This window comes from Lonchura striata, chromosome Z (assembly GCF_050655825.1).
Source record: "Lonchura striata isolate lonStrDom1 chromosome Z, ASM5065582v1, whole genome shotgun sequence".
NCBI lineage: Eukaryota > Metazoa > Chordata > Aves > Passeriformes > Estrildidae > Lonchura > Lonchura striata.
Window position 1 is genome coordinate 32839651 of NC_140740.1, and position 25665 is coordinate 32865315.

General features: G+C 36.4%; 1 protein-coding gene across 14 annotated transcripts in view; it reads left to right on the top strand.

The window, feature by feature from the left end:
* The window catches only part of CSNK1G3 (casein kinase 1 gamma 3), a 228019-nt gene that overhangs the window by 64660 nt on the left and 137694 nt on the right, over positions 1-25665 (top strand). For 4 of the 14 annotated variants that reach the window (XR_014951366.1, XR_014951367.1, XR_014951368.1 and 1 more), the window contains exons 8-14: positions 875-960; positions 1089-1173; positions 3115-3263; positions 4261-4356; positions 4969-5064; positions 13394-13500; positions 13880-13903. Coding sequence is in view for 8 of the 14 variants with exons in the window: in XM_085566822.1 (XP_085422948.1) it covers positions 875-960; positions 1089-1173; positions 3115-3263; positions 4261-4356; positions 4969-5064; positions 13394-13500; positions 13880-13903 (643 nt within the window). In the remaining 6 variants the exon portion in view is untranslated. Of the gene's footprint in view, positions 1-874; positions 961-1088; positions 1174-3114; positions 3264-4234; positions 4357-4968; positions 5065-13393; positions 13501-13879; positions 13907-19800; positions 20341-25665 lie in introns of those variants that run through there. The other 10 variants (XM_085566823.1, XM_085566827.1, XM_085566828.1 and 7 more) reach the window with 7 other exon arrangements.

The following is a 25665-nucleotide window of genomic DNA, read 5'->3' on the forward strand; positions in this document are numbered from 1 at the left end:
ACTATGAGGTTAATGAAGACAAAGATCTGTGTCTGTAAAAGTTCTGCAATTGTCTGTGTTTGTTGGATATATAAATTAATCGGGAATTATTTTGCCATTTCCCCAAATTCAAAAGAACTGTATGTTAAAGTGTTGTCTAAGTTATTTGGCTAAAGAAAGTATAGTCACATGAAGTTACAACTTACTCTAATCTAGCCATCTGTAGTGGTCTCTGGGGAGCTGCCCATATTCTTGATGAATAATTGAAACTCTTCTGGGAATGAAGTCTGCTTTTAATATGAACAGAAAGGCCAAATGAAGCTGATTTCTTTAAACAAGTACTTACCCTCAAAACTAGGAGAACTTCATTCTTACCTTTAGTACATGTGCTCTCTTGTCAGAGCTGTCGTAAGTTCTAGATTAAGAATCAGTTCTGCCGGGACCAGACTCCTTTGTAATCTAAATGATCCACAAATAATTCTACATTTTAGTTTTAGTCGACTTTTTACTGCAAGAACAATGAACATTTGGTCCTACAGTTTTATTGAATCCTAAAGTTTACTAAATCCTGAGGTTAGTCCAGTAGCTCAAAGAAAATTCCTTCTGCATTTTTGAGAATTATTACTTTCAGCAATAATTTTTGAGAATTATTTATTTCTTTCTTTTAAAGTGCTGTTGAGATGAATATACCTTCAGTCTGCATCTTCTTTTTTTCTGGGCTTAGCTGTGTTCTTAAGGCAGTCCGTAGTACACAAGAATGCCCCCACATGCTCAGTTTGCTTTCAAGTACTTTATACCTAACATTTATTTTTATATAATTTGGAAGCTAGTCTTCTAAATATAATGTAAATTTACACTGATTAAAGTTTCTAATAATATTTGCATTTTGTTTCAGAGCAAAGTAGAAGAGATGATTTGGAAGCATTGGGTCATATGTTTATGTATTTTCTCAGAGGAAGTCTTCCATGGCAAGGTTTAAAGGTAGTGGGTTTTGATATCTGCTTCTGTCCTGTTTTCAGATCATCAGCATTTATTGACATGTTTGGGCTTTTTGAATGTGTGTCTGCAAGCTGTATAACTTGAGAAGCTTGTTTGTTCTTCTGTCATAGGCAGATACATTAAAGGAACGTTACCAGAAAATTGGAGACACTAAACGAGCAACTCCTATAGAAGTATTGTGTGAAAACTTTCCAGGTAATGTCTGCTGTTAATAAAAATGTTGTGTATTGATTTATAAAATGAAACTGGCATAGGTAATTGCTGGGGCTTAAAATTACAGTATGTGTAATTGATCACAGTATCTTAGGATGGGTCAGGTTGGATGGGACTACAGGAGGTTCTGTGGTCCAGTCTCCCTGCTCAAGCAGGGCCATCCCAGAGCATGTGCCATAGGATTGTGTCCAGACTGTTCTTGAATGTCTACAGTGAAGGAGATTCCAAAACCTCTCTGGTTAGCCTGTTCCAGTACTCAGTCACCTGCACAGTAAAGGAGTTCTTTCCTGTGTTTGGGTGGAACTTCTGTGCATTAGTGTGGGTCCATTGCCTCTCCTGCTATTGCTGAGCACCACTGAGCTGAGCCTGGATCTATCATACTGTCAACTACTCCTTAGATATTTATATGTGTTAATCAGGTCCCGTCTCAGTTGCCTATTTTCAAGGCTGAACAGGCCCAGCTCCCTCAAACTTTCCTCATATGAAAGATGCTACTGTCCCTTGATCAACTTAGTAGCCCTTTGCTGGACATGGTCCAGGAACTCCTTGTCTCCCTTGTATTGAGGAACTCAGAGATGGACTTAGCCTCTGAGTAGAGGGACGGATCACCTCCCTTGACCTGCTTTTCAAAATGCACCCCAGGATTCCATTGGCCTTCTTGTCCCCCAGGGCACATCGCTGGCTCTGATGAACTTGTTGTCTACCATGACCCCCAGGTCCTTCTCTGTAGAGCTGCTTCCTAGCAGGTTTGTCCTTCGGCCTGTGCTGCTGCACAGAAGTATTCTTCTCCAGGTGCAGGACCTTGCATTTTCCTTTGCTGAATTTCAGAATGTTTCTCTCTACCCATCTCTCCAGCTGTCGAAGTCCTTCTGAAGGGCTGCACAGCCCTCTGGGGTATCTGCCTCTCCTCCCAGCTTTGTGTTGTCAGTGAAATTGCTGAGGAGGCCTCTGCCTCTTTGTCTGAATCATTAGTTAATAAGTTAAATAGTACTGGGCCCAGACAGAAGAATTATCCTTTGAAGCAGCAGCAAGCTAATGCTGTTGTTCTTAAAATATAGATTATTCTAAAGAAACATTTAAACAATACTGTATGTGTGCTTACAGCGATCAGCTAGTCTGCCCTTGTATCTTCACACTGAAAATTTTACAAGCCTTTTCAGCTGAAATCTGGTATCATACCCCTATTAAAAACAAGCTGCATTAGAAACAGCTTGAACTAATATTTAAAATAACTTGGAAGTTTCACGTGTTACTTCTAGGTCTCTGTAAGTACAAGTTGAATCAATGAGGTGTTGGAAAATTGCACAGAAGGAATATGATGTTTTTTAAAAGTTGTAATAAAGTGCTTGAAACAAGGGACATGTCTGACATGGGCATGATTTTGCCAAAATATAAGTGAACGCCTTGAAAGGTAATCAAAATATCACTGATAGGCAAAGTGGATTTGCTGAGAGTAGCTCATGGTAAAGGAAAGGAAATCCTGTTTGCAGTAGGCCTTGTGGACACAAGATGATGCTTTATATTGTATACCCCGTTCTTTACCTTTCCTTAGTCTTGTCTCTGTAAAATTGGTTGGAAAGATAGAAGTAGAGGCATTTCTCTCCACACATTTTTGCACACTGTGCATTATAATTAGAACATTGAACAGAAGATATCAACAGATAGCATGAAGGAAAAATTAGTGGGGTGTTACTTGCTAGTATATGTTTGGAATATGGTTGTATATTTCAGAATATGGGAGCATTTTAAAGAACATTATTAAGTAACTTTTCTTTCTGGTAATTCACAGATCCATGGTGAACAACTGTTCAGGTTTTATGGTGAGAGGTACAAATTGCTTTAAAATGAAATAAGGTGGTGGGGATTTTTTTGAGTTCCATTAAAACAGATAATAGCATATGTACATATTTCTTATATATCTAGAGGAAATGGCCACTTACCTACGTTATGTAAGAAGGTTAGACTTTTTTGAAAAACCAGACTACGACTACTTAAGAAAACTCTTCACAAACTTACTTGATCGCCAAGGCTATATATTTGATTATGAATATGACTGGATTGGCAAACAGTTGGTGAGTACAGTTCAGCTGTCAGTAATATAATGAGTTTTTCTATGATTGGTTTTGAGTTTCATAAGACACGGTCTTTTCAAGGCTGCTAATAGAGCTGTGAACAGCTGCTATTACAAGCCCATCTGCAGGTGCATGGTCTAACATTTTCTTTGGCTTGAGTGCTTCATATTCATTCTCTTTCCAAATGTGCTCTTATTATCAAAGTACATCACTGCACACTCCAAAATGAGGTGGTAGAAATTCAGATTGTTTCTTTAAAGGAACTTAAAATTTTGCAAGTAATTGTCATTACTGCATGTATTTTTTTTTGTTCCCAGTATTTTTAAAAGGCAGAGCTACAGCTTCTCTGCATAGGAGATGTACTCTAGATATTTATCAGTTCACTGTGGTAAAAGTTTGCATAGTTCATGAAATATTCCATTGCAGTGCTTCTAAGGTTTCAGGAAACACTCTGTATAATTTAAGAAATTGTAGAGGATGGGGTTTTCTTTAGCTTCTCAAATTTTTTCACTTCTTTTTATTATATAGGGAAGGGAGGACTAATATGTATATGTTTGACCAGTTTCAGATTATGCACTTCACTCTTCTCTGTGTGATTCTGAAAGAATTGTAGCATTTATTTTTTTGCAAACATATTTTTTGCAAAAATTAAAGCATTAAAAATTGCTTTAAGCTTTTCATGAGGTTTCATCAGAACGTCATAACTGCTAACTGCAGGAAGTATGACTAAAGTATTTTAGAAAATTAGTGTATGGTAATACTTAGAATTGCTACTTCAATGTATTCTGTAAGTCATGGTTTACTCTGTAAGTCATGGTTTACATTTTTTCTTGTTGGTATTAGTAAATATCTAGTGAAGCTTCTGCTTTAATCTGATAATTTTGTGTTATTTGAAACTGTCAGATTTAAATATTATTTTCTATTACAAACCAGTAACTTTTGGTGAGACTTAAATTTATTTTTTTTACCAGTTGCTACATATTATTTATATTTGTAGCCTACTCCAGTGGGTTCAATACATTCAGACCCTGCAATGTCTTCAAACAGAGAAGCATATCAGCACAGAGACAGAATGCAACAATCCAAAAATCAGGTAAATTACTCATGTAAGATTATCAGCATTACTATGTCTTTTGTCTAATGATTTGTGCTATGTTTTTATTAGAACTTGAAAATAAAATTGACTCTAGGCTTTGTTTTCACTTTAAGTAGATCTTTAGTAAAGTCTGTATATTTAGAGATAGATAAATATCTCCTAAAAGTTTGGGTGATTGAAGCTATGATATAGTGTAGGGAATTTTCTCTCTACTCACATTTCTTTATTCGCTGTCTCTTCTCCATATAGTCTTTTCTTTCCTTCTGTTCTGACATGTATGTATAACACCTTCACTTTTTTTTTAAACCAGGCTTATGACTTAGGTGGTAGCAATGTTAGGAAATCCGAGCTGTGTCAGTTTACTTAAGCAAAATTGGAGGGTTGGTTTAGTATACTTTTTCTTACTAGGAATTTTGAGGTTTAGTTACTTCAGCTCTGTATGAAAATTTTTAGGAAGGCATGTATGTTGATAACGTTGATGTGCAGTCTGTATAGGGATTGAGTGTGTAGTGTTCTGTACTTTTTAAAAATATGACAATGCACAAATTGTTTGTTTTAAATTTTTTTTTTCTTCTTTTGCATAAATCCTAATACATTCAAAAATAATAGTCAACAGACCATAGGGCAGCTTGGGACTCACAGCAAACCTATCCACATAATTTGAGGGCTCACCTGGCATCTGGCAGACATGGTGGCTCTGTACAGGTATTTTCTGCTTCTTTGCATGACCTAAATCAGTTATTTTGCATTTCATAACTACTTTCCTGTAATGTATCTCATGATTCATGTTTCATATTAAGATTGCTTATCAGTAATATTCAGAATGCTTCTATTATTTCTTACTTCACAGTTTGGTTGTCAAACCGAAAACAGGTGCTGAAGCTATGGAACTTTTTGTTGACGGAATTTTTCTTGCATCTTTCTTAGTAAAACTCGAACATAAAACAGTTGAGCTGTCTTTTTTACAGAATATATATGTATCTCAGTGAGAGCAACTGAAGGTTAGATTTTAAATGTGTTAATTGTATTAGCAACTGAAACCCACTGTTCATTGAATTCAGTGTTGTTCAAGCCATATTTTTTGTTCCTTAAGTAAACAGATTAAAATGCTACTTAGTGAAGTTTGCTTAAACTTCACTTTATTATTCAAATCATAATTGGCTAGAAAAATGTTCCCAGGGAAGCACCTCACACATCTCAGTGAAAAAATGTGTAGAAACCAAAAGTTTTTCCTATATTATTAGTTTATTTAATCTTCAAAGAGCTCTTTTCCTGGTTTGTTTTCAATTTTTGAAAATAACTTTTGAAATTTTTGATCTCACTCTTCAAATATATTTAGATGCAAAATAGTAGGAGTAATGTGTGAGGAGTTAATACTGAGAGATTCAAAATTCCAACTGTGAAGTCTACGTAAGATTTTGAGCTCTGAGTCCAAAATGAAAATGATTTTGTTTTGTGAAGTCTTATTTGGGTGGTGGATATGTGTAGAAATTGTCTGCTGGAGTTTTGATTATGACAACCTGAGTTATGTTGATTATGTTAATCTGTGTTTCTTCTGAAGTTTTTGGTTTGGAAAAAAATTGTCATGGCCTAAAGAAAGAATGAAAAGTTCAGGGTACAGAAAACAAGGCTGCAGTCCTGTCAGTGTGGTAACGTTCTCTAAATTTTGTTACTTTAGAAACAGCTGTCATGTGTAATGTAACAAAATGTAGTAGATGATAATTATTGCAGTGTATAAAGAAAAATTTAAAAGTTGTTTTGTTCTTCCCATTAACAAATATTTAAAAAGCTTTCTTTTCCCATATTTTAGGTTAGAAAAATACACATTGAATTCATTAAATTAGTTAGTTGAACTTTCAAAGTGCCATCATATAACTGTTGGCTATTGTGGCACTTCAGAAACTTTTCATTCTTTGTCAGGTAAAACATAACAATTACAAGAAATTTTCTTCCCTTGTAAAATATGCTAAATATACCCTTTGGGGAATGGGAGAACATTTTCTAGGAAATAACACAAATAACACTAGTATTCTTTACTGTTAATATAGTGTTGTTTCTATCCTTTTTCCTCACAGGATATAGGCAGTCTGTCTGAGTTCAGGTCATTTAGATCTGTTGAGGCTAAGCAATTGCCACATGAATAAAAGCACTGTGCAAAACTGCAGCCATGGTCTGTGTCTTTGAAGATCAAGTTGTGCAGCAGGATGTTTTCATATTGGATTGCTTTTTGTTGTGGCGTGGTCATGCTTCCTTATTAAGGGCACTTGTAAAATCACGTAGTATCTTCAGTTTTGCTGTGACATAGCCCCTGGTTGTTATCAAATACCTCTTTGTTGCAGGGATACTAACTGAATCATGCTGTTTGTTAAGTTGGTACATTAGCTAGCTACTTTAGTAGGATTCCTAACTGTTTTTGAGAAGACAAATACTAAAAATCCCACAGAAAATTGTTCACAGGTGAAGCTGAATCTGAGGTGTGCAATTAAAGTGTATTTATTTTTTTCTGTGATGTTAGTGATCCATTGCTCTTCTTTGACATCAGTTTTACCAATTTTTCTGCAAGATATGAAAATCTGTCGGATTATTTCAAAGTGACAGTGGAATGTTTTTAGGTCAGTGCTATTAGTCATCTAATACTAATTAGATGCTAAGACTAGTGCTGATGTTATTTTTTAGGTGATTATTAAACTGCACTAGTGATTATTTTCTGTGATATATTAACATTGAGGGAACTGACTATTTGTGTATATTTTTGTTAGCATATAATTGTATGCTCTTAGTGATAAGTTCAAGTGGGAACCATTGAGGTTCAAACTGGTTTGTTCATTTACAGATACTGTTCTATTTTTTGTACTAATTTAATTTTTCCCAGACCCTAGGCTTGTGTTCAGAAGATCCTATTGTGCTTAGACATGTCTAATTTTACTTTGTAGAATCAGTTGAAATTCAAATAGTACTAGGAAATTGAGTTGAAAAGGGAAGGCATCCATTCTTCCACTTACCTCAGTCCATTTTTGTAGTTCATGCAGACTTATTAATGATCAACTCATACCTCCCAGCAATTTGTTCAACAACTTCTGTGTCTTTGTTTTCCTAAGTTTGTCTCACTTCTCAGAATGTCAGTTGTACAAGACAGAATTACTTCTTTCTCTGCATGAGCTGTAATCTGCTTATGCACTCATAAAGATTGCATTAATATGTTCCATTAATTTTTTTCGTCACTTACTAACTGATCTTCTTCCTCTTATCTTTTTTTTTTTTTCTTTTTTCCCATTGGGAAATTCTTTAAAAGGAAGTTAGATGGAAAGACTGGGTTAAAGAGTTCCCAGGAAAGTACTTGGGAACTGCTTGAAAGATTTTTATATTTGATGTAAGTAGTTTTCAGTTGCCAGATTCGTCTCCTTCAAGAAGTCAAGATAGTAAAGTGTTAGATGAAACAAATCAATTTTGCTAAACTTTTGTGAATGAAAAAGGTATTGTAATGACTTTTATTATTTTGTCTTTACTGAAAACTTTTTGAAAGTAAAATAAAGAATTGTGCAATATCACTTATGAATTCCTTAGAGGTGTAGACTGGGTATATTTTTTGGGTAGAGAATTCAGTTACTGAGATTCTTAATAGAATTAAGGGCTTTTTTTCTATGTCTGTTCTAAATTTTTGCAATTCTTTGTTGTGATTAGAGTAATGAAAATCAGGAAAATTTGTTTTTTATGGCAGACTTTCTAACTGAGTTTTGAATATAGCAAGTAAAAGATCAGTTTGTGTACTAATCCAGAACAAAGTACACTGAAGATTTAATTTTGCCATTTAGGGGTTTGGTATTTAGGCTTAACTGTGTCATGTTATAAATGGCCTTTGTCAAGGTTCCAGAGGACCATTTATGTAAGAAATCAGTCTATTGCACAGTGAATGTGTCATTAATGGGTGGTGGGTGGAATTTGGTTCTCTACCTCATGTCATAGAGAGTATTAAGAAATAACCAGTGATAAATATGCTTCTTTATATAGATGCTTTTCATATTAAACTTCTAAAGAACTGATTACATTTGAAAGAAGTAAATTTAAACCAGGATGAAGTTATAAAAATGCTTAAAGTAGTTTTAGGTTTTCAGTTTAGTGGTTATTCTTCCACTGGAAAATAGGTGAGTAGCTTAAGTTAATCTTCAATATTGCAATATTTCTAATTTGAAACTTTAAAAATGTTTATTTTTTTTAAATGTAATTATGTTAGTATTCAGGGAAGAATGTTCATATACATTTTGTAACAGAATTTTTAGATGCAAAACCATAACTTAAATATCCTAATTTTTTCACTATAGTTATATTCAAGTCTTCTAAGAGATTAATTGCGCCTCCCATTTTTTCATCAGGCTATTTATTTCATCAAGGGAAATCCATTCCAACTTGTGTCACAAGTAGAGAAATAGAAGTTTCTCTTAAAGCAAACTTGGTTTCAGGAAGCTTCTCTGTCCTAAAATTACAGCTTTTTATGTGGTTCTAGTGTGATAAATTTTCATTGTGCCTTACTTGTGGTACATTCTGGGTACAGAATTTGGTGTACCACTCCTTCAGTGCATATAGTGTCCTCTGGGTGACTTATTCTTGTTAATTCTGTTATGTTCTCATATCTTCCTGCCTGTGTTGTACTGATTTTTGAGATGATTGGCTCCTAGCTGGAGAGGAAAGTGTAATAATTTGCCTTATTAAAGGCTCTTTCTGGTCATATTGCATTGTACTTTACTGATATAACATGAAATTAAATTCATATAACTGTAGCCTTACTGTGAGTGGAACTGAAGCAGTCCTGCCTATCTCTTGCACTCCTTTGTAAGAATCTTTGTTAGTTTAATTTTCTTCATCTTAGTGAGGAGCTCCTAGAGCTGGTTTTGGCAGTAGTAATTTGTGTGAAACTCAGGGTGTCGTGGTTTGACACGGAAAAAGAATTTTTCCGGAAGGAAGAGGTCAATTTGGATATTGACCAATTGAAGGTGGACACGCCTCTGAGAACACAGAGGGTTAAAAGCAGAATTCCCAGGGGAACTCGCTCTCTTTGGTTCCACTCAGCCGCAGTGCAGCCTCTCCCCTGCCCGGCCGTGGCTGGTGGGGAGGGGAAAGGCCCATGGACTGATTGAGGTGGGCCCAAGGGTGGAGGGACTGGAACCGGGCTGGCCCCTGCAGATGGAAGGGTGGAGAAATCTGGGATGTCTCCGTTCCCCCCCCACCAGAGTTTCTCTCCCGAGAGGGAGAGAAAAAGAGACAGCAGCAGTCTTGTCAACAATTTCACTGAGGGGAAGGAGGAGCCGGGGGGGACGCAAGGTGCCCAGTGCGTGGGAGCCGGAGGCTGGGCATCGAGCCATCCTGGGAGTCCGGACTTTTAACCCTTCCTAAAAAGATGAAAGCTTTTTGAATTTTTTTTCTCCCCCTCCTCGGTTTGAAAGAGAGGAAGAGGGACACCTTGAACCCTGGGATGTTAGAAGGAGAAATTCTAGATGGGAGGCGGACATGGAGTGGCTTTTGGCTGGACTTTTCTGTGTTATCCACAAACTGAACCAATCTTCTCCTTCAAGAGAAACTGTATTTTGGGAGGATGCCAGTGAGTCAAGAGACCTGCTTCAGCTGGGAAAAGACAGAAGTAGAGTAAACAGAAGAAAATTAAGGAGTTTGTAGTAGTACCCCCTGTCCTCAGAGAAGGAAAAGAGATCTCTGTTCTTAGACCCTCAGCCCAGGGGGAAATGGGGGGGAACTGTGGTCTCCAAAAATGAAAAACTAAACTGTTGTTTTCTCCCCTCCTAGCAAGACATCCTTAAAAAGAAAAATCCTAAAAGCAGTCTGTCCATCCATGCATTGGTGGTGAGAGCACTGTGCATGGAAAGAAGGGTCACCATGGCAAACTTTTTCTCCAGGCAGTGCCATGTGTGACATAGCAGCGCAAGATGTGGCAGCTGTGTTTTCTTAGGGGGTCTGTGGCACAAGAGAGACTCTGTCTCCCTGAATAGACTAAGTATTGATTGTCTGGAGGGCACAAACCTAATTAGAGTCCAGATTGTATCTCGCTGTAGTTTGTTAAAGTTGGATGGTGGAAAGAAGAATGCTTTACAAAGTTTTAATTTTGATCTTTGTGTGTTTTTTTTTTCCCTTTTTCCTTCCTTTCTTTCTTTTATAATAGTAGCTTAATAAAGGTTTTTTTCCGTGTTATTAAGCTTAAGCCTGCTTTGCTCTATTCTCAATTCCATTTCACAGCATTCAATTAATAAGTTACATTTTCATAGGAGCGCTAGCATTGTGCCAGTATCAAACCATAACACAAGGTATTTATGGTTCTGGAGAAGGACGACTGATTTTTGGATTTATGCTGTATATGCTTTGGTTCACTTTTGCTTTCAGTGGTTGTAACTCTTTCCAGAAAGAAGAGCTTCATGTTCCTCCCATCTAAACTAAGTCATGCAACAGACACTTCATAGTATCTGTTTGTGTATTTGGTGAATGTGTATGGCTGAGTTTGAAGTCAGTTGGAAGTATAAGCTGCAGTAAGCTTTGTTCTTTGTTACCAGATAGTAGTGCATTGACCTCAACAGAGGATGATTTTGGCTCCTTTAAAGAGGAAATCAGCTTAGATTAGTACATGACATGCATAATAGTTACAATATTACAAATGTAGAAAGGACATTAAGATTCCTAGTAGCGTATTTTCCAATTCAAATGAAGATCTGTACATCTGTTTGACCTCTTTTTTTATAATGTGCTGTCCAAGAAGATAGATATCATTGAACAGGTGCTCCTGGGAAAGAAGTGTGAATGAGAGTGTCGTATGAACACCCCACAGATGCTAGAGTTGGCCAGTATGTTTGGTATCTATGTAAAAGTCATACATTTTTTCATTTGTTTTTAGAAAAAGAGAACAGGAGTTCTTGCAAATGCCTCTGCAGACTGTGACCTATTCTTTACAACAGTCAGGAATTCTAAGCTGCATTGTGTTTGCTTCCCATCCAGAACGGGCCATATACATGTCGTACTATTTCTTGATGTACCCTACTTCTGTCTGAGTAAACTGAAGGCTTCTGTTTCTCATCAGTCACTCAGTCTTGAGCAAGAATCTGATGTTCTTTTTAGAAAAGTTATTTTTAAGCCTAGATTATGGAGCAGAAATCCTGCATTATTAGGGCTGCAGGCAAGGTGGACCACAATGTTAATTGGGTGGTGTTGTTGTATATGGATTAGTGCAGGCTATAGTTGTGCTTAGTTATATAGGTAGGCACAGGGAGCTCCATGTGAGCATGGCCCCACCAGTGATCCCTTCCAACCATAAGCATTCTGTGCTTCCTTTGGAACCAAACTCATTTGGTAATCAAGTTGAGCAAAGGTTTTTTTAACTTTACATTTTTATGACTGCTCCTGTCTTAGATAGCAAATACTTCTGATGCACTTTTCCACTCTGGGTATTTTACAAGAAACAATGAAATGACCTTTACAATAAGATACCTGGTGAGGTGGTTGAGATAATACAAATATTTAATGATGACAGCTCAGAATATTCTGTGACTTTGTAAACCCAATAACTAGTAACCCAGGATGTTTGGATCAGGATGCCTGCATCACCATCTTAAAGTTTGTTAAAGTACAATTCCTACCTATTTCTGCCAGTGAATATAAAGTGATTCTATCACACCCAGTGATAAGAAACTAAGCTTAAGACACTTAATTGAAACTCCATTAACTTATCATTGTAGGAATAAAGTCCAGTCTCCCATGATTCCTTCAGTTATATTGACTAAAATTTAAATAATCAGTTTCCTGTGATCTCACATATCTTTTATTTTGTAACAAGCCTGCAGGGGTTTTTTGGTAGTGGTTCCTATTTTAGTGAAATTTGAAAAACGAAACTTGGCCTGAAGGGCATGGAAAATGCCTTCAAGTGCAGAAAACTTCTGAGGTGCTGTACTTAGTTACAATAGGAATGACAAAACAAACCTCAATTGGCTAGGTCTTAGCTCTGGTTATAAATAGATGAGACATAACTGCTATAATAAGAGGAGAGCTTGGCCCCTCACCTTTCATCTACCTTAATCTCTGACCATCAGGCAACAGCTGGTAATAATTTTTAATTACAGACTACTTTTAGTCTCTATAGCTGATTAATTGCAGATGTTTTCTGCAAACTTTTATACTATTTCTCCAGAATTATATTTTTATACTTGCTACCTTGCCAAGCAGTTGCTGCTATTTAGTAGCTAGTAGACGTTGTCATGGTGTTGTCACTTCTTTAGTGGTTCAGTTAGCACGGTCAGCAGCTCTGATCAGGTAGGCACTTGTCTACAGCCAGTTAGTTAACCTTTTTGTATTCCGTGGGGTGAATAATGGAGAGGCCTCTGGAATGGCTCCATTTGTCATGTAGGAAGACTGACAGGAAGTGAGAGAGATAATGTTGAGTTACACTTGGTTTAAAGTCTGAACAAATATTCCCAGAGAGCCACAGCTTTCATGGTGACTTGAACAATTTACATAGAAATTTGATGGTAAACTAATAGAAATGAAGATTAATCTAATTTTTATTAATTTTTTTGGCAGTAGATGTTTTCATGTCCTAAAAATCAGACACTATCTATACTTTTAGGTTTAGAAGACAGCCTTAATTTTTCCCTTTTCTGGTGAGTGTCCTAGGAGATACAACTGAATCAGACCTTCATATTCCCTCTGAATATAAAGAGCTAAACTAAGGAGCAGAGATAGGGCTAGACCGACTGTATTGGTTGGAAAAGTGCCTAGTGCCTTTCCTTAAGGCTCTGAAGAAATGTGGGGGAGATTAGCCCACTCACTTTGAGTCCATTGTAGAGGTTAGTTCCACTAGTAGATATGAAAGGAAAATTACAAGAACACAAGGGTGCTAGAATAAAATCTGGAGAAGATACTGTTACTGGAATAAAAATAAATATGGAAATAACAAAAAATGCTGTTTTTTTAAGATGTATTGAAACTATAGGAATTAAAAATATATGTCTGGCACTAGAATAATTTCAGGTCTTTCTTGTAATTTCAGGTAGTAAGCTCAACAAATGGAGAACTGAACACAGATGACCCAGCTGCAGGCCGTTCAAATGCACCCATCACAACTCCTGCAGAAGTAGAAGTAATGGATGAAACAAAGTATGTGCTTCTTTTTATATTCTTTGGATCTTCTGTGCTCAGCTGCTTTAATATTTTTTTCACAGAGTGTTTCAGAAATTGTTGTCTGAACTGAATAGCCATTGGTGAGGAGCAAAACTATAGTTCTATACTTGTAGTTTTGTCTGTAAGTTTCTAAATAGTAGAGTTCCTATAGCTTGTGGTTTTTTAGCCTAAGCTTCAATGACATGTCTTCCTATGCTGGCTAGAGAAGTGCATGCATTTTTGATGTTTCAACTAATTTTGAAATATTATTTTAAGATAGTGTTCTGACTACCAAAAGCCATGTGTAGAAGATATAAAATTCTTCCTCTATATTGTATTCTGATTCTCTTTTTTCCTTTACTCTCTTTCTGTATAGCTGCCAGAAAGTGTTGAACATGTGGTGAGTTATACAGTGCAAGCAGGCAGAAATAGCTCCAGGAGCTTTATTCTTTTTATTGGGTTTTCAGAAAACTTAAAAATAAAATGTCTATTTAGAAATGGCAAAATACATTTTAATTCTGTGAAACAGTTAACTGTTTTTACAAAAAGCCATCTTCAGGAGCTGTTCTGCCTGCTTCAAAGCCTGCTTGCTTTTAAGTTGTGTAGTTTGTGATATAGTTTAAATTGACTTTTTTAATGGGTACTAGAATATTTTTTATTACTTTCTATTCTGTTTAAAAGGGGAAAGCATTCTTTTCAAATATTGTAGCATTCAGCTAGTGTATTAACATCTGGAAAATAACCTGCATGAATAAGTAATGATTGCTAGTAAATGTTTGAAATTCTCCAGTTCTCTTTGTAAACAAGCTATTTTCCGAAGTATTAGTCTGCAACAACTTTCTAACTAATCACTAAAACATAACTTCAGAGTTCGTTAATGGTACAGTGTAATGAAAGGAAAAAATATTAAGATCTGTTGCCATAGGATGGACAACTAATATTTATATATTTGAGTAGTAAACTTAGACTTGCAGCATAGTAGAGAAGAATATTCTTGATAGCTAAATGTGGTATGAATTCCAACATGTTTCATTTTATAATTGTGCTTGAAATAGGATTTTACAAGGGTATGGATCTAGTTTACCATAAAATAGAGGCACACAGGTATGAAGGCTACATTAGCAGTAGAGCAATTCAGTAGCAGAAATTTTTCTAGGACCATTTTCCTGACTTTATAGAAAGGGGAAATTTCTCCAAATGCAATTTTTTGGGAAGCAATTGTTCTGTAAGTTCTGGTTCTGGTAGGTAGGTAAGCTTTATTTGCATGTGTAATTAATAATTTTGGGTGGAGGTGCTGGTAGGGCCATATTTTTGCACTAGCTTTTTGTGAGCACTGAGAAGAACTAAATTCTTTGCTGCTATCTTTGTGGAGTACAGTGGATTTTACTGTCAAAAATACAGTTCTCTGATATATATATATTTGAAACAAAAAAAAAAAAAAATCCAAATGGGGAAGCATATTGATAGGCTGCCCATAGATAAATTCCCTGTCCCCTCTCTTCAGATGAGCACGGTGATAATCTTTCTTATGCTCAGCTCATGTACACACAGAAAAATATTAAATTTCTTGCACTTTGAGTAGTTTTTAGCACAATAAAACCCATTTTTAGTACCCTATTTTACTTGGCTATCTGCAGAAAGAGAATTCTCAGGAGCCAAGATGCTCAGTTGCTTGAGCAGTGTAGGAGTTCACTTTTTCTAATATGAATACATAATGGACAAAATATGCTGTCCTTGACCTTTTTGGCTTACTCTTAACTGGTTTTGTTACAGACAAAATAACTAGTCAGTCTCCTACTCTTCAGACTGATTTTCTTGTTTTGAGTATGTAACACTCAAATTAGTGTTTCAGCACTGTCACTGTTTCCTCAGTGACTATAGGTTTTTCTGGGGTAGTTTTTTATATTTTGAAGTTGTTTTATATTTTAACGGTCATTAACATACATGCATGCCCACTCACCCTCACCCTCTCTCCAGCTTTGCTATCAAACATCAATGCATAGGTACACATATTTTTTCAGAAAGAGCACTTTAAAAGATTTAAATTTTTACATTTTAATATCATAATTACAAACCTAATACAAAAAGGGGTTGTGAGACATTTAAACATTTGTTTATAGATTTTACACTGAGGACTAGGTTAAGGGAATGGGATTACTAGTACCCTTCATGTCTGTGACATGTTTTTTTTTTTTCCTAAGGAGACATTGTTTTCTCAAAAGACTCTTTGTGCCTCTTTCATAATCTTTCATCCACCTGAAAGTATGAACAAAGCAAATCTCTCTTGCTCATATCTTTTGTTTGTAACATTTCCTCATACTCTGAGAAGACAAACTTGAATCTTATTTAGAAGTGCTTCATTCTTTGTTCTAGATGTTTTCTTTGTTTTAGAAGCTAGAAATGACTATATCTTCATTTAAACTATTTTTAAAAGGGTGCCCCTCATGTGGGATTGTCCTCATTATGTATAATTTTAACTGTGAACACAAGTGTAATTTAGCTGAATATTAGCGCTTCTGCTACCATTTCAGTGAAATCCTCTAAATCAGAAAGTAGAAGTTTGGAGTTTTTTCTTCAGTAAGGATTTTATTGTTTTGGGACATTTGACCAACATTTAGCCAAACATTTCATTGTTTGATAGTTATTTATCTACTCACATGCCATATATATGGTCTAAATCTTATGCCGTGTCATTTTCACATTTCTAGCATGACTTAGCAGTGGGTGTGGTGTTTTGGGAATTTTGGTGGGTTTGGTTTTTTGTTTGTGAGTATTGAGGGTAGAGGGGGTTGTTGATTTGGTTATTTTTGTTGGTTTGGATTTTCGGAAAAGTTGCTTTCTGTCCTATTTCAGTTCACTCTTACTGAAGTTGTAAAGCAAGGAGACAACTAACCTTATCACTCTGCTGGCCTGACACTTGGGGATCTACAGATCTATCTGTGATCTTCTACAGATGTGATTAACCTGTCTTTCTGGTTTTCTAGCCATCAGAACAGTTGATTCTATGAAGTATGTGTAATTTGGATAATCAAAAGGCTCTTCTGTGTGAAGGAAGAGAAGGGCAAACCGAAAGTGATTATATGATCTGTTCTTTTTGCATCTTGCATATTTTTTGCCACTTTCAACACTTATTACTAATGCTGCAGTAAAGTGTCTGCCACATGCTTGATGGCAAATATAAAAACACAGCTGTCTAAACAAATTAAGTTGCTTTAGAATTTTGGACCAAGGCACTGTTCAACTGGAAGGAATGGTATTTAACAGGAAAAAAGACGTGATAATGTCTGAAGAAGGATTGCTACCTCAGATAATATCTCAAAGGTCACTTTAGATAGTACAGGAAAAGTGCAGTGGTTTTTGCAATTTATAAGTTGCTGTTATACTGCCAACTCTAGAAATGTTACATAAACTATGATGAAGGTTAGCAGTCATTAAATACTTTAGTTAAAAAATTTCCTTTCCTAGAAGTAGAAATTTTTAAAACGTACCTACTGTATTTTACATGCATATTGAATAGTATAATAATTTTGTGGTTTACTAGTCCTTAATAATGTACCTATCTATAGCCTTAAATACAGTTCTAAGCAATGTAATAGCTATATTATGTCTAAGTGACAATATCGCCCTCTAGCGACAGTATGCTTTAACAAGTCTACATTTCTGTTATGAATTATACTCATTGAGAGATTGTGCACTATGAGTCTCTGACTCAGGGTTATGTTTCTTTCATAAAATTTATTTTCAGGCAATACTTTCTGTTCTGTCATAATCCCGTGTAAAGGTGCTTATATTTTTAAATTAACGTGGCCTTGGAAGCCAATTTGAAGTCTAGCACTTCCAGATTTCAAAACACAGTGTTTCAGTGTACTTGAGTTCCAATTTCCAAAACAGTCCAAAACAAAAGTTTTCAGCATTTAGTGATTTCTCCTTGAATTGAAATACAGTTGAATAGTTTATATAATTAAAAAAACCCCAAAGAACAGTTACCAGAAATTATACTCATAGTGTATTATCATAGTAGTATTATGCAAACTCCAGAACACCAGAGAATTAAAAAAACAGTGCTTTTATGTTGCTTAAAAATCGAACTCTTGAATTTACCATTGCATGGTGCCCTTTTTCTCTGGTTGACAGAGAAGTAGCAAACTAAATAGCATATGCAGAAGAAATAAAAAACAGTATGAGATTTGCAGCAAAGATGATTTTAAATTTTCTAATAAGAAAAGCAAGAAAACATAAAGTATCCTTGAATTCCAAAGAGGATCCAAGTAGTTCTAAATGTTTAAGAAGTCTGATCTACTTGGGTTGTGATCCATATAAGTGAGTGAAGAATTAAAATTCTAGATAGCTTTTCTAGAATATAAATTAACTATCCACTGTACTTCCATCTTCCTACAGTTACTTATGTAACCTGGGTTCTGTATATGCTAAGTTTATAAATAAAGACAGAATTTTTCTGTGGGCTTTCCCTAAAGCATGCTACTCTTGAACAGGTATACTTATATTTACCATCACAGTTGAGGGTAGGAGTTCCTCATCTACAGGATCATAGGATAATTCATGTTGAAAGGGAGGAGCACTGCTTTGCTTTGGTACATGCATATACATATATAAAATACTTGGAGTGAAAAAGGAATTAAACTAAATTGGAGTTCACACATCTACAAGTAAATTCAAAGCTTAAGTGGTAATGAATGTTAGTGCTTATAGGCAGATACTAAAAAAAAAGTCTAGTAGTTATGGGGGAATTTCAGTTACAGTCAGTGGCTAATGCTCTTCAAAACCAATTATATCTCTTCTTTAAGAAGTACTTTAAATTTAATAAATACAGTATGATACTTCTGCTAGCTGTAAAAATACTTATCTATGTAGTTTCCCCTACTGAATTTTAATTTTGGACTTCATCAATAACCAATGTTTTTTTCTACTGAAAGTTATGTAACTCTCAGAGCAGTTCTGGTCTGCCTCTGCCCACTGCTACTTTTTCAGTGACTGAGCGGCAGGGTGCCTTGGATATTTTGAGAAGGTAACTTCTGTCTCCCCTTACTTTGGATGTTGTTCTCACCCCCTGTAGAACCCTAGTTGTAGACCCTTATTCTCCCTGATTTTTAAATGCTCTCCCCATTTCCCGTATTCCAAACTAAATCATTGGGATTCGTTTTGAATTTTAGTGATACAAAATGCTTGGTGGACTTAAGGATTTACTGATCAAGGCTATTGATGGAGTACGTTTATATTTTCACTACTGCTGTACTTCATAGTTTAAGACTTACCAGTGTATAGTGCTGCAAGTGAGAATTCCATAAGCAAACCACAGAATGACATGGTACAAGCTCTATTAGAGTATACAGCTTGCATGTTCAGTTCTGGTCACACACATTGTTAACACTTTAGTGTGAAGCTTTATTTTTAAAGGTGTTGTTCAGGACCTAGGAGTTGCTTAAAATAAGCCTAACAGTACAATTTAAATGAATTTTGTGTGTGTTGTTTGTTGTTTTCTTCCTTATTTTCAAAAGTACTTTCTGGACTTTTGCAGTCCTTCTGTATATTATCTATATCTAACTCCCTCCTACTCTTTTTCATTTTGTAGTGTTCTTTCAGGTACTTTCAGATTATCTCTATTTGCCAAGTGAAATTCACAGTGTTTGTCAAGTTAGTTTCATTCATGTAGTATGTGATAAAAAAAAGAGAGAGAATATCAGTGTTCTTTATACTTAAGCTGTGATTTTTCACTGTAGTAGTTATTATTACAATACTGGGTCAGAACATTAATTATGTTGTTCATTAGGGTTTTATTCTAAAATGCCTCATAGAATAGCCTTGGGAAAAGTTTTTCTAAGTTCTGATTGACAAAAGAAGCTTGAATTATTTTCTTGTTTCAGCGAAAAGTGTCTTAAGTGCACATTTAAGTGTCACAGTCATAAGCACAAGCTTCCATTTGGTATATTGCATGTTAATATGAAAGAGTACTCAGGTAATGGAATAGTCTTTCTTCTTACAAATGCATTTTTAAGTCAGCCTGTACTACCTGTTCTTTTGATACTTTCATCAGTGCTCCAAGGTTAATAGCTACTTGCATTATAGTTTTTTTAGTTTGATAATTATTTCAGAAAAGGTGAAATGTGTCAAAAATATGTCTACTTCAATTTCTAATAAATCAGTTGCCTGCAATAGAGCTTAATGAGTTCCTTGTGGCACTGGCTATACTTGAGCTACGTACTTCAAATGAGACATACAGTAAATAGTTTAGTTTTGTGATTTCTTTTATATCATATGTAATTCATGTCACACTTGCAGGTGCTGCTGCTTATTCAAGCGGAGGAAAAGGAAAACCATCCAGCGCAACAAATGACTAGAACCAAACAGAACATGAGAAAATGCTTATTTGTTCACCTGTTGTCTTGTGATCTTAAAAAAAACCCAACAACAAAACCCAAAGTAAAAACCTCCATAATAAATACATTTTCTGAGGACTCCCTGAGAAACAATATTTTGTCTCTATGCTTTGATTTGGTTCTTCTGCATCCATCTTCTGTTTTTTAATATATCTGTTCTGAAAGCTTTAAGATATTGTCAAATAGGAGTGCTTCTTTTATCAACATATGGACCAATGAAATGATACAAAATAACAGTATCTTGAGCTAAACTGAACTTGAGAACTATTTCTTCTTTCCTAGAAAGTAATAGCAGTGTCTTAGATGAAGATGGATGTTATTAATAAGTTATTTGAGTTTGTAGCAGTGTATCTAAAGCAGTTTTCTTCAAAAATTAAGAAGAAAAATACAGGTACACAACCATAATGTGAAATAATAAAACCTTAAGATTTATTTTATGACACTTGCATTGTTTTTCTTCTTTTTCCTCACTATTACTGGTTAGTCAAATTGTTACTCCAGTCAAATTACCACTGTCTAAAGATACTGGGGATGTTGGTTTAACTGTTGGCAGTTGTTAAAATGCTGGTGCTACTAACAGAAAGTATTTCCAGTATCTTTTCAATTTGCAGACCTGCTTTTATTTTGCCTACAATGAATATTGCAGTACAGTAGAAATTAGAAGAGTGTTTGTGCAAGAATACAAATGTTTATATAATTTAAATTTTACATCTAGTAATGTTACCAAGATCGAATTACCTTCAAAAGAGCTTTACAGAGCAAACATTGAATCTGGTTAAAGCAGAATAAGTATGAAAACCTATGTGTTCACTAAGGTAGTTGATGGTTGACAGCATCTTTAACATGAAAATATGGACATGCCATTTAAAGTTAGCAGTGTACTATTTTGCTCTTTAATTTAGGTAATAAATGCAATGTAAGTAAGTTAAACTTCTGCCTTCACTGCATACTAGCCCAGAGCATCCCAAATATCTTGCCTTTTTTTTTTTTCCTGTAATTTTCTTGTCTTGCAGTGTAAGGTCACTAGTATCATAGGGTAGCAAAGATGTGTCAGATGCTTCTCTACAGTCCGATGAAGTGCTTGCAATATGAACAGACCAACAGTTCTGTAGGCAAGACAGCTCATTTTGTATTTTCTTCTTCAGAAGATATATGCTTCTTTTAAAGCCATAGTGACTGTTTTGGTTTTTTTCATGTTTAACTGCCATTTATTAAAGAAGGGCTGTAGAAGGTGAAGTGACTAGACAGATTTATTGACCAAAACACAGATTATCTCTGTTTCTTTAGAATTCTTGTGGAGCTAAGTAGCGTATTTTTTTCTGTCCATAAATGTCTTTTGGCATGCTTATTTATTTTTCTTCTGTTTTGTGGTAGCATTTAAAATATGTATAAAAGCAAAGGTACACCTCTGAATTAGTCATTGCATTTACAAGGATTTAAATTTTATTTTGTAATTTATTTTTCATTAAGAATCAAAAGTGTATTTTATGGTTTGGATTATGTGCTCATATGTATACTTTGATCTTTGTCATTATTACTGCTCTTACGTTTTTGTTTTAGAAAACCTGAATTTGGCCTACAAAAACACACTGTGTGACAGATCATAAGTTTTCACTTCACCAGAGTGTGTTACTGGTTATTTCAGACTCATAAAGTTATTTCTTTGTTTTTGTTTGAGCTGAGAAGTAGGTCACTTGACCATTCTCTTATGAAAACACATCCTTCTTTTTAGTACTTGTCCAAATATTTTGCTTATACATGTGGTATGTGTATTTCTCACACACCTGATGAGTTTTATTCTTGGAGGTTTTTAGTCTCTACTGTGTTTGTATGATCTGAACTCCATAACAAGACAGTGTGAATATTATTGACTTATAATGATTGAATATATAAAAGCTATTTATTTGGTGAAATTATTTGCAAGGCACTTGCTTTTCAGAAATTGAAGTGCTTGATTTTAATGTGGAAGAAGGTTTTCTTCTAGTAAAGCAATTTGCACTAATGTAGATATGCCAATATTATTTGCATTTATATACTTTTATTTTCTGTCTACAGTAATGAAGTAAACAATGACTGGATGTCTAAAACTGAAATACACCCCTCTTTAAATGTTTAAAAAAATATAGTTTTTTAAAATTTGCCTTTCCCCCCCTTTCCTACAGTTTTAGACAAAGTAATGTTTTAGGATGTGCTGAACAAATTTAATCTCTTTGGATGAAATTTGAATTCAATGAATTTTGAAGCATGATTCTCCTAATGCTATCTTGACTTACCATTATGTATGCTTACTTAACAGATGTTACTGTTACATGCTTTAATAGACCTGATAACAGCAATGGAGTGAGGAGACCTCAATGCACACATTTGAAATCTATTAATGGATTGAAGTTTATGCTGTCTATGCCACCTTAAAAAATACCTAAAGAGGTCTAGGAAATGCATGAAAAGGACATGTTTTGGGTTAAAAGAGGCCCTTAAAAACATCTAGTCCAAACACAAAACACTGCTACACCCTCCTAATGTAAGTGTGGAAATGTTTCACTGGATCAGGTTGCTCAGAATCCCATCCAACCTGACTTTGAGTATTTCCAAGGATTGAGTATCCACAGCTTCTTCAGGCTACTTGCTCCAGTTGCCTGTCTGACCACCTCCATGGAAAAAAAGGTCTTCCATCCAGTCTAAGTCTACCCTCTCTGAGTTTAAGTTCTTGTTCTGTCACAGGCCTTGGTAAAAAGTCTCCATGTTGCAAGTATTGAAAGCCCACGGTTAGGTATTGCCAGAATAATATTTTCTCCAGGCTGGAAAAACCTAATATTCAGCCTTTCCTTATAGGAGGGATGTTCTCATCCTCTCATGATTTTTGTTGCCTTCTCTGGGCCTTCTCTAACAGATTGCAAGTGTTTCTCATGCTGGGGACCCCAGAGCTGGACATAGCACTGCAGTAGGATCTCACTAGAGCAGAGCAGAGGGGCAGAATCCCCTCACTCACCCTTCCTGCCCATGCTGCTTTGGATGTAGTCTAGGACACAGCTGACTTTCTGGCTGAGTGCACATTGCTGTGTTATGTCTAATTTTTCATTTATCAGTATCCCCAAGTCCTTCTCTGGTCTAAAACTCTTCATCCACCAGGCTGTACTTAGAGTGGTGGTTGCCCTGGGCCAATTGTAGGATGTTTAAATTGTCCTTGCTGTCCTTCAGAAAGTTTGCATGGGTGCACTCCAAAAGTTTGTCAAAATCCTAAAGTACATAGAAGGTTGCTTTTGATAAAGGTCCACTCCTAGGTTTGTTGTTTGCATCTAAAGATAGTCTGATGGGTGAAGTGAAGATTTGTAGCTGTTTTGGTCACAATTGATTATGCAGATATTAAGTTCAAGATAACTTGCACTATGAAAAAAAATATGAGCAGAGCTACTACCCAGGATTATGGAAGAGCAGGCTTCTTGCTTTGTTTGGTCTGGTTTGTTTATTTTTTTGTTTGTCTGGGTGTTTGGGTCCAGGCATCCAGTGGACTTGTGTACAGAGAAAGGCCGCTGAGTGATGTGGTGGTTGAAGGCTGTCTTGGGCACAGAGATCACAAAATGATAGAGTTTTTTGTTTTCAGAGAAGTGAGGCAGATCATCATGACTGCCATCTTGGACTTTTGGAAGATAAACCGTGGCCTTTCAGCTTTATATCAGAGCAGACTTTGTATAGTATGGAATATTCATTTGGTCAGTTTGGGTCAGTTGTCTTGTTCATGTCCCCTCCCCTGGTTTGCCCAGCCCCAGCCTGCAGGTGGTAGAGGTGCAGAATCTTGGGGGGACAGTGCTGATGCTGGGCCAGAGCTGCTCAGAGGTAGCCAAAACACTATGCTGTTACCAGCAACACAGCAGCTACTGACACACAGCACAGAAAGTGAGGGCTGCTGTGAGGAAAAGAACCCATCCCAGCCAGTCACAATACAAGTAAACATGATAGTCATCTGCAAGAAGAAGAAGATCCAGGGAACCAACAGGTCTGTCAGCTTGACCTCAGTGTTGGGGAAGATCATGGAGCAAATAATTTTGATTGCCATCACATGGCAATCACATACAGGATGAGTAGGGGATTGGGCCCAGCCAACAGAAGTTTACAAAAGGCAAGTCCTGCTAAACCCACATGGTCTCCTTTTTTGGCAAGGTGATCTTAGTGGATGAGGGAAAGACTGGATGTTATCTGCCTGGGCTGTAGTGCCTTTGATATGATTTCCCCTAGCATTCTGCTGGAGAAATTTGCCACTCATGGTTTGGAATTGTGCACTCCTCACTGGGTAAAAAAACTGGCTGTGTGGTTGAGCCCAGAGTGTGGAGCATGGAGTTACATTCAGTTGGCAGCTGGTCTTACCTGTGATCTGGACCAGGGCATTGTGTGTAGCCTCAGTAAGTTTACAGATGACACTACATTGCGCAGGAATGTAGATCTGCTGGAGAGCAGGAAGGTCCTGCAGAGACTAGACAGGCTGGATCAGTGGGCTGAAATTAGTTGAATGAAACCTCAAGGCTGAGTGCTGAGTCCTGTCATTACAATAATCCCAGGCAGAACTACATGCTGGGGAAAGAGTGGCTGGAAAGGTGCTCAGCAGAAAAGAACCTAAGGGTGCTGGTTGACAGCAGCTAAACAGAAGCCAGCTGTACCCTGAAGAAGGCATCCTGGACTGTATCAAAAACGGTGTGGCCAGTAGGAGCAGGGATAATCCCAGCAGGATAGTCCCACTATACAGGGTGCTGGTGAGACCATACCTCAAGTCCTGTGTTCCCAGAATAGAAAAGACATCGAAGTGCTGGAGGCAGTCCAGAGAAGGGCAGCAGAGCTGGGGAAGGGTCTGGAGTACAAGTCTTGTGCAGAGTGGCTGAGGCAGCTGGTGGAGTTTAACCTGGAAAACAAGGCTCAGGGGGGACTTTGAGGGTGTAGCCATGTGGGGATCAATGTCTTCTCCAAAGAAACAAATGACAGGACAAGAAGAAATGGCCTAATACGGCTGCAGGAGAAATTTAGATTGGATATTGGGGAAAGATTTCTTCTTTAAAGGGGTTCTCAAGCATTGTAACAGGCTGCCCAGGGAATGGTAGAGTCGCCATCCCCGGAGGTTAATAAAACATGTAGATGTGGTTTTTCAGTACCTGGTTTAGTGGTGGGCTTGGCAGTGCTGAAAGCACTTGGGTTCGATGATCCTTAAGGGCTTTTGAAACAGCATTCTGTATGAATGGTAGGAATGCACTATTATACTGTATTTGAAGTGCACAGTGTGCTGGCATTGACTGGCCATTGCTTGGACATGAAGAGCCATAGCTGACCAGTTACCTTTCTGTGGTTCAGTTTGAGACAGCATAGCTGCAAAATATTTATTTGGTTTTTGAGGCAGTTGTCTGTGGGTGACTATGTAAACCCCCACTTATTTTGACAGCTGGGGCATGGGTTTCTAAATGAGTCTTAAATTCATCACACATTAGTTTAGTATTTTCTCTATTTTTCATTTCTTGCATTGGCTAACGAGTTTGTTGTGATACACCTAAACAAAATAGCAGGAGTTCTTTACTGCTTCAGAGATATAAATCTTGAAATTCAATAGTAATCCCTCTTTTTTTGGTTTTGTGGATACATAGGTTCTGAACTTTGGTGTCTGCTTCAATTTGAATTAATTTTTGAGAGGAAATCTGTTTTCATCCACTGAGAATGTATGTGGTCTGCATTCTGCCATATAAGGTTGTCCTGAGGATCCCTGCTAGGGGTTTTTTTCCATATTAATGCC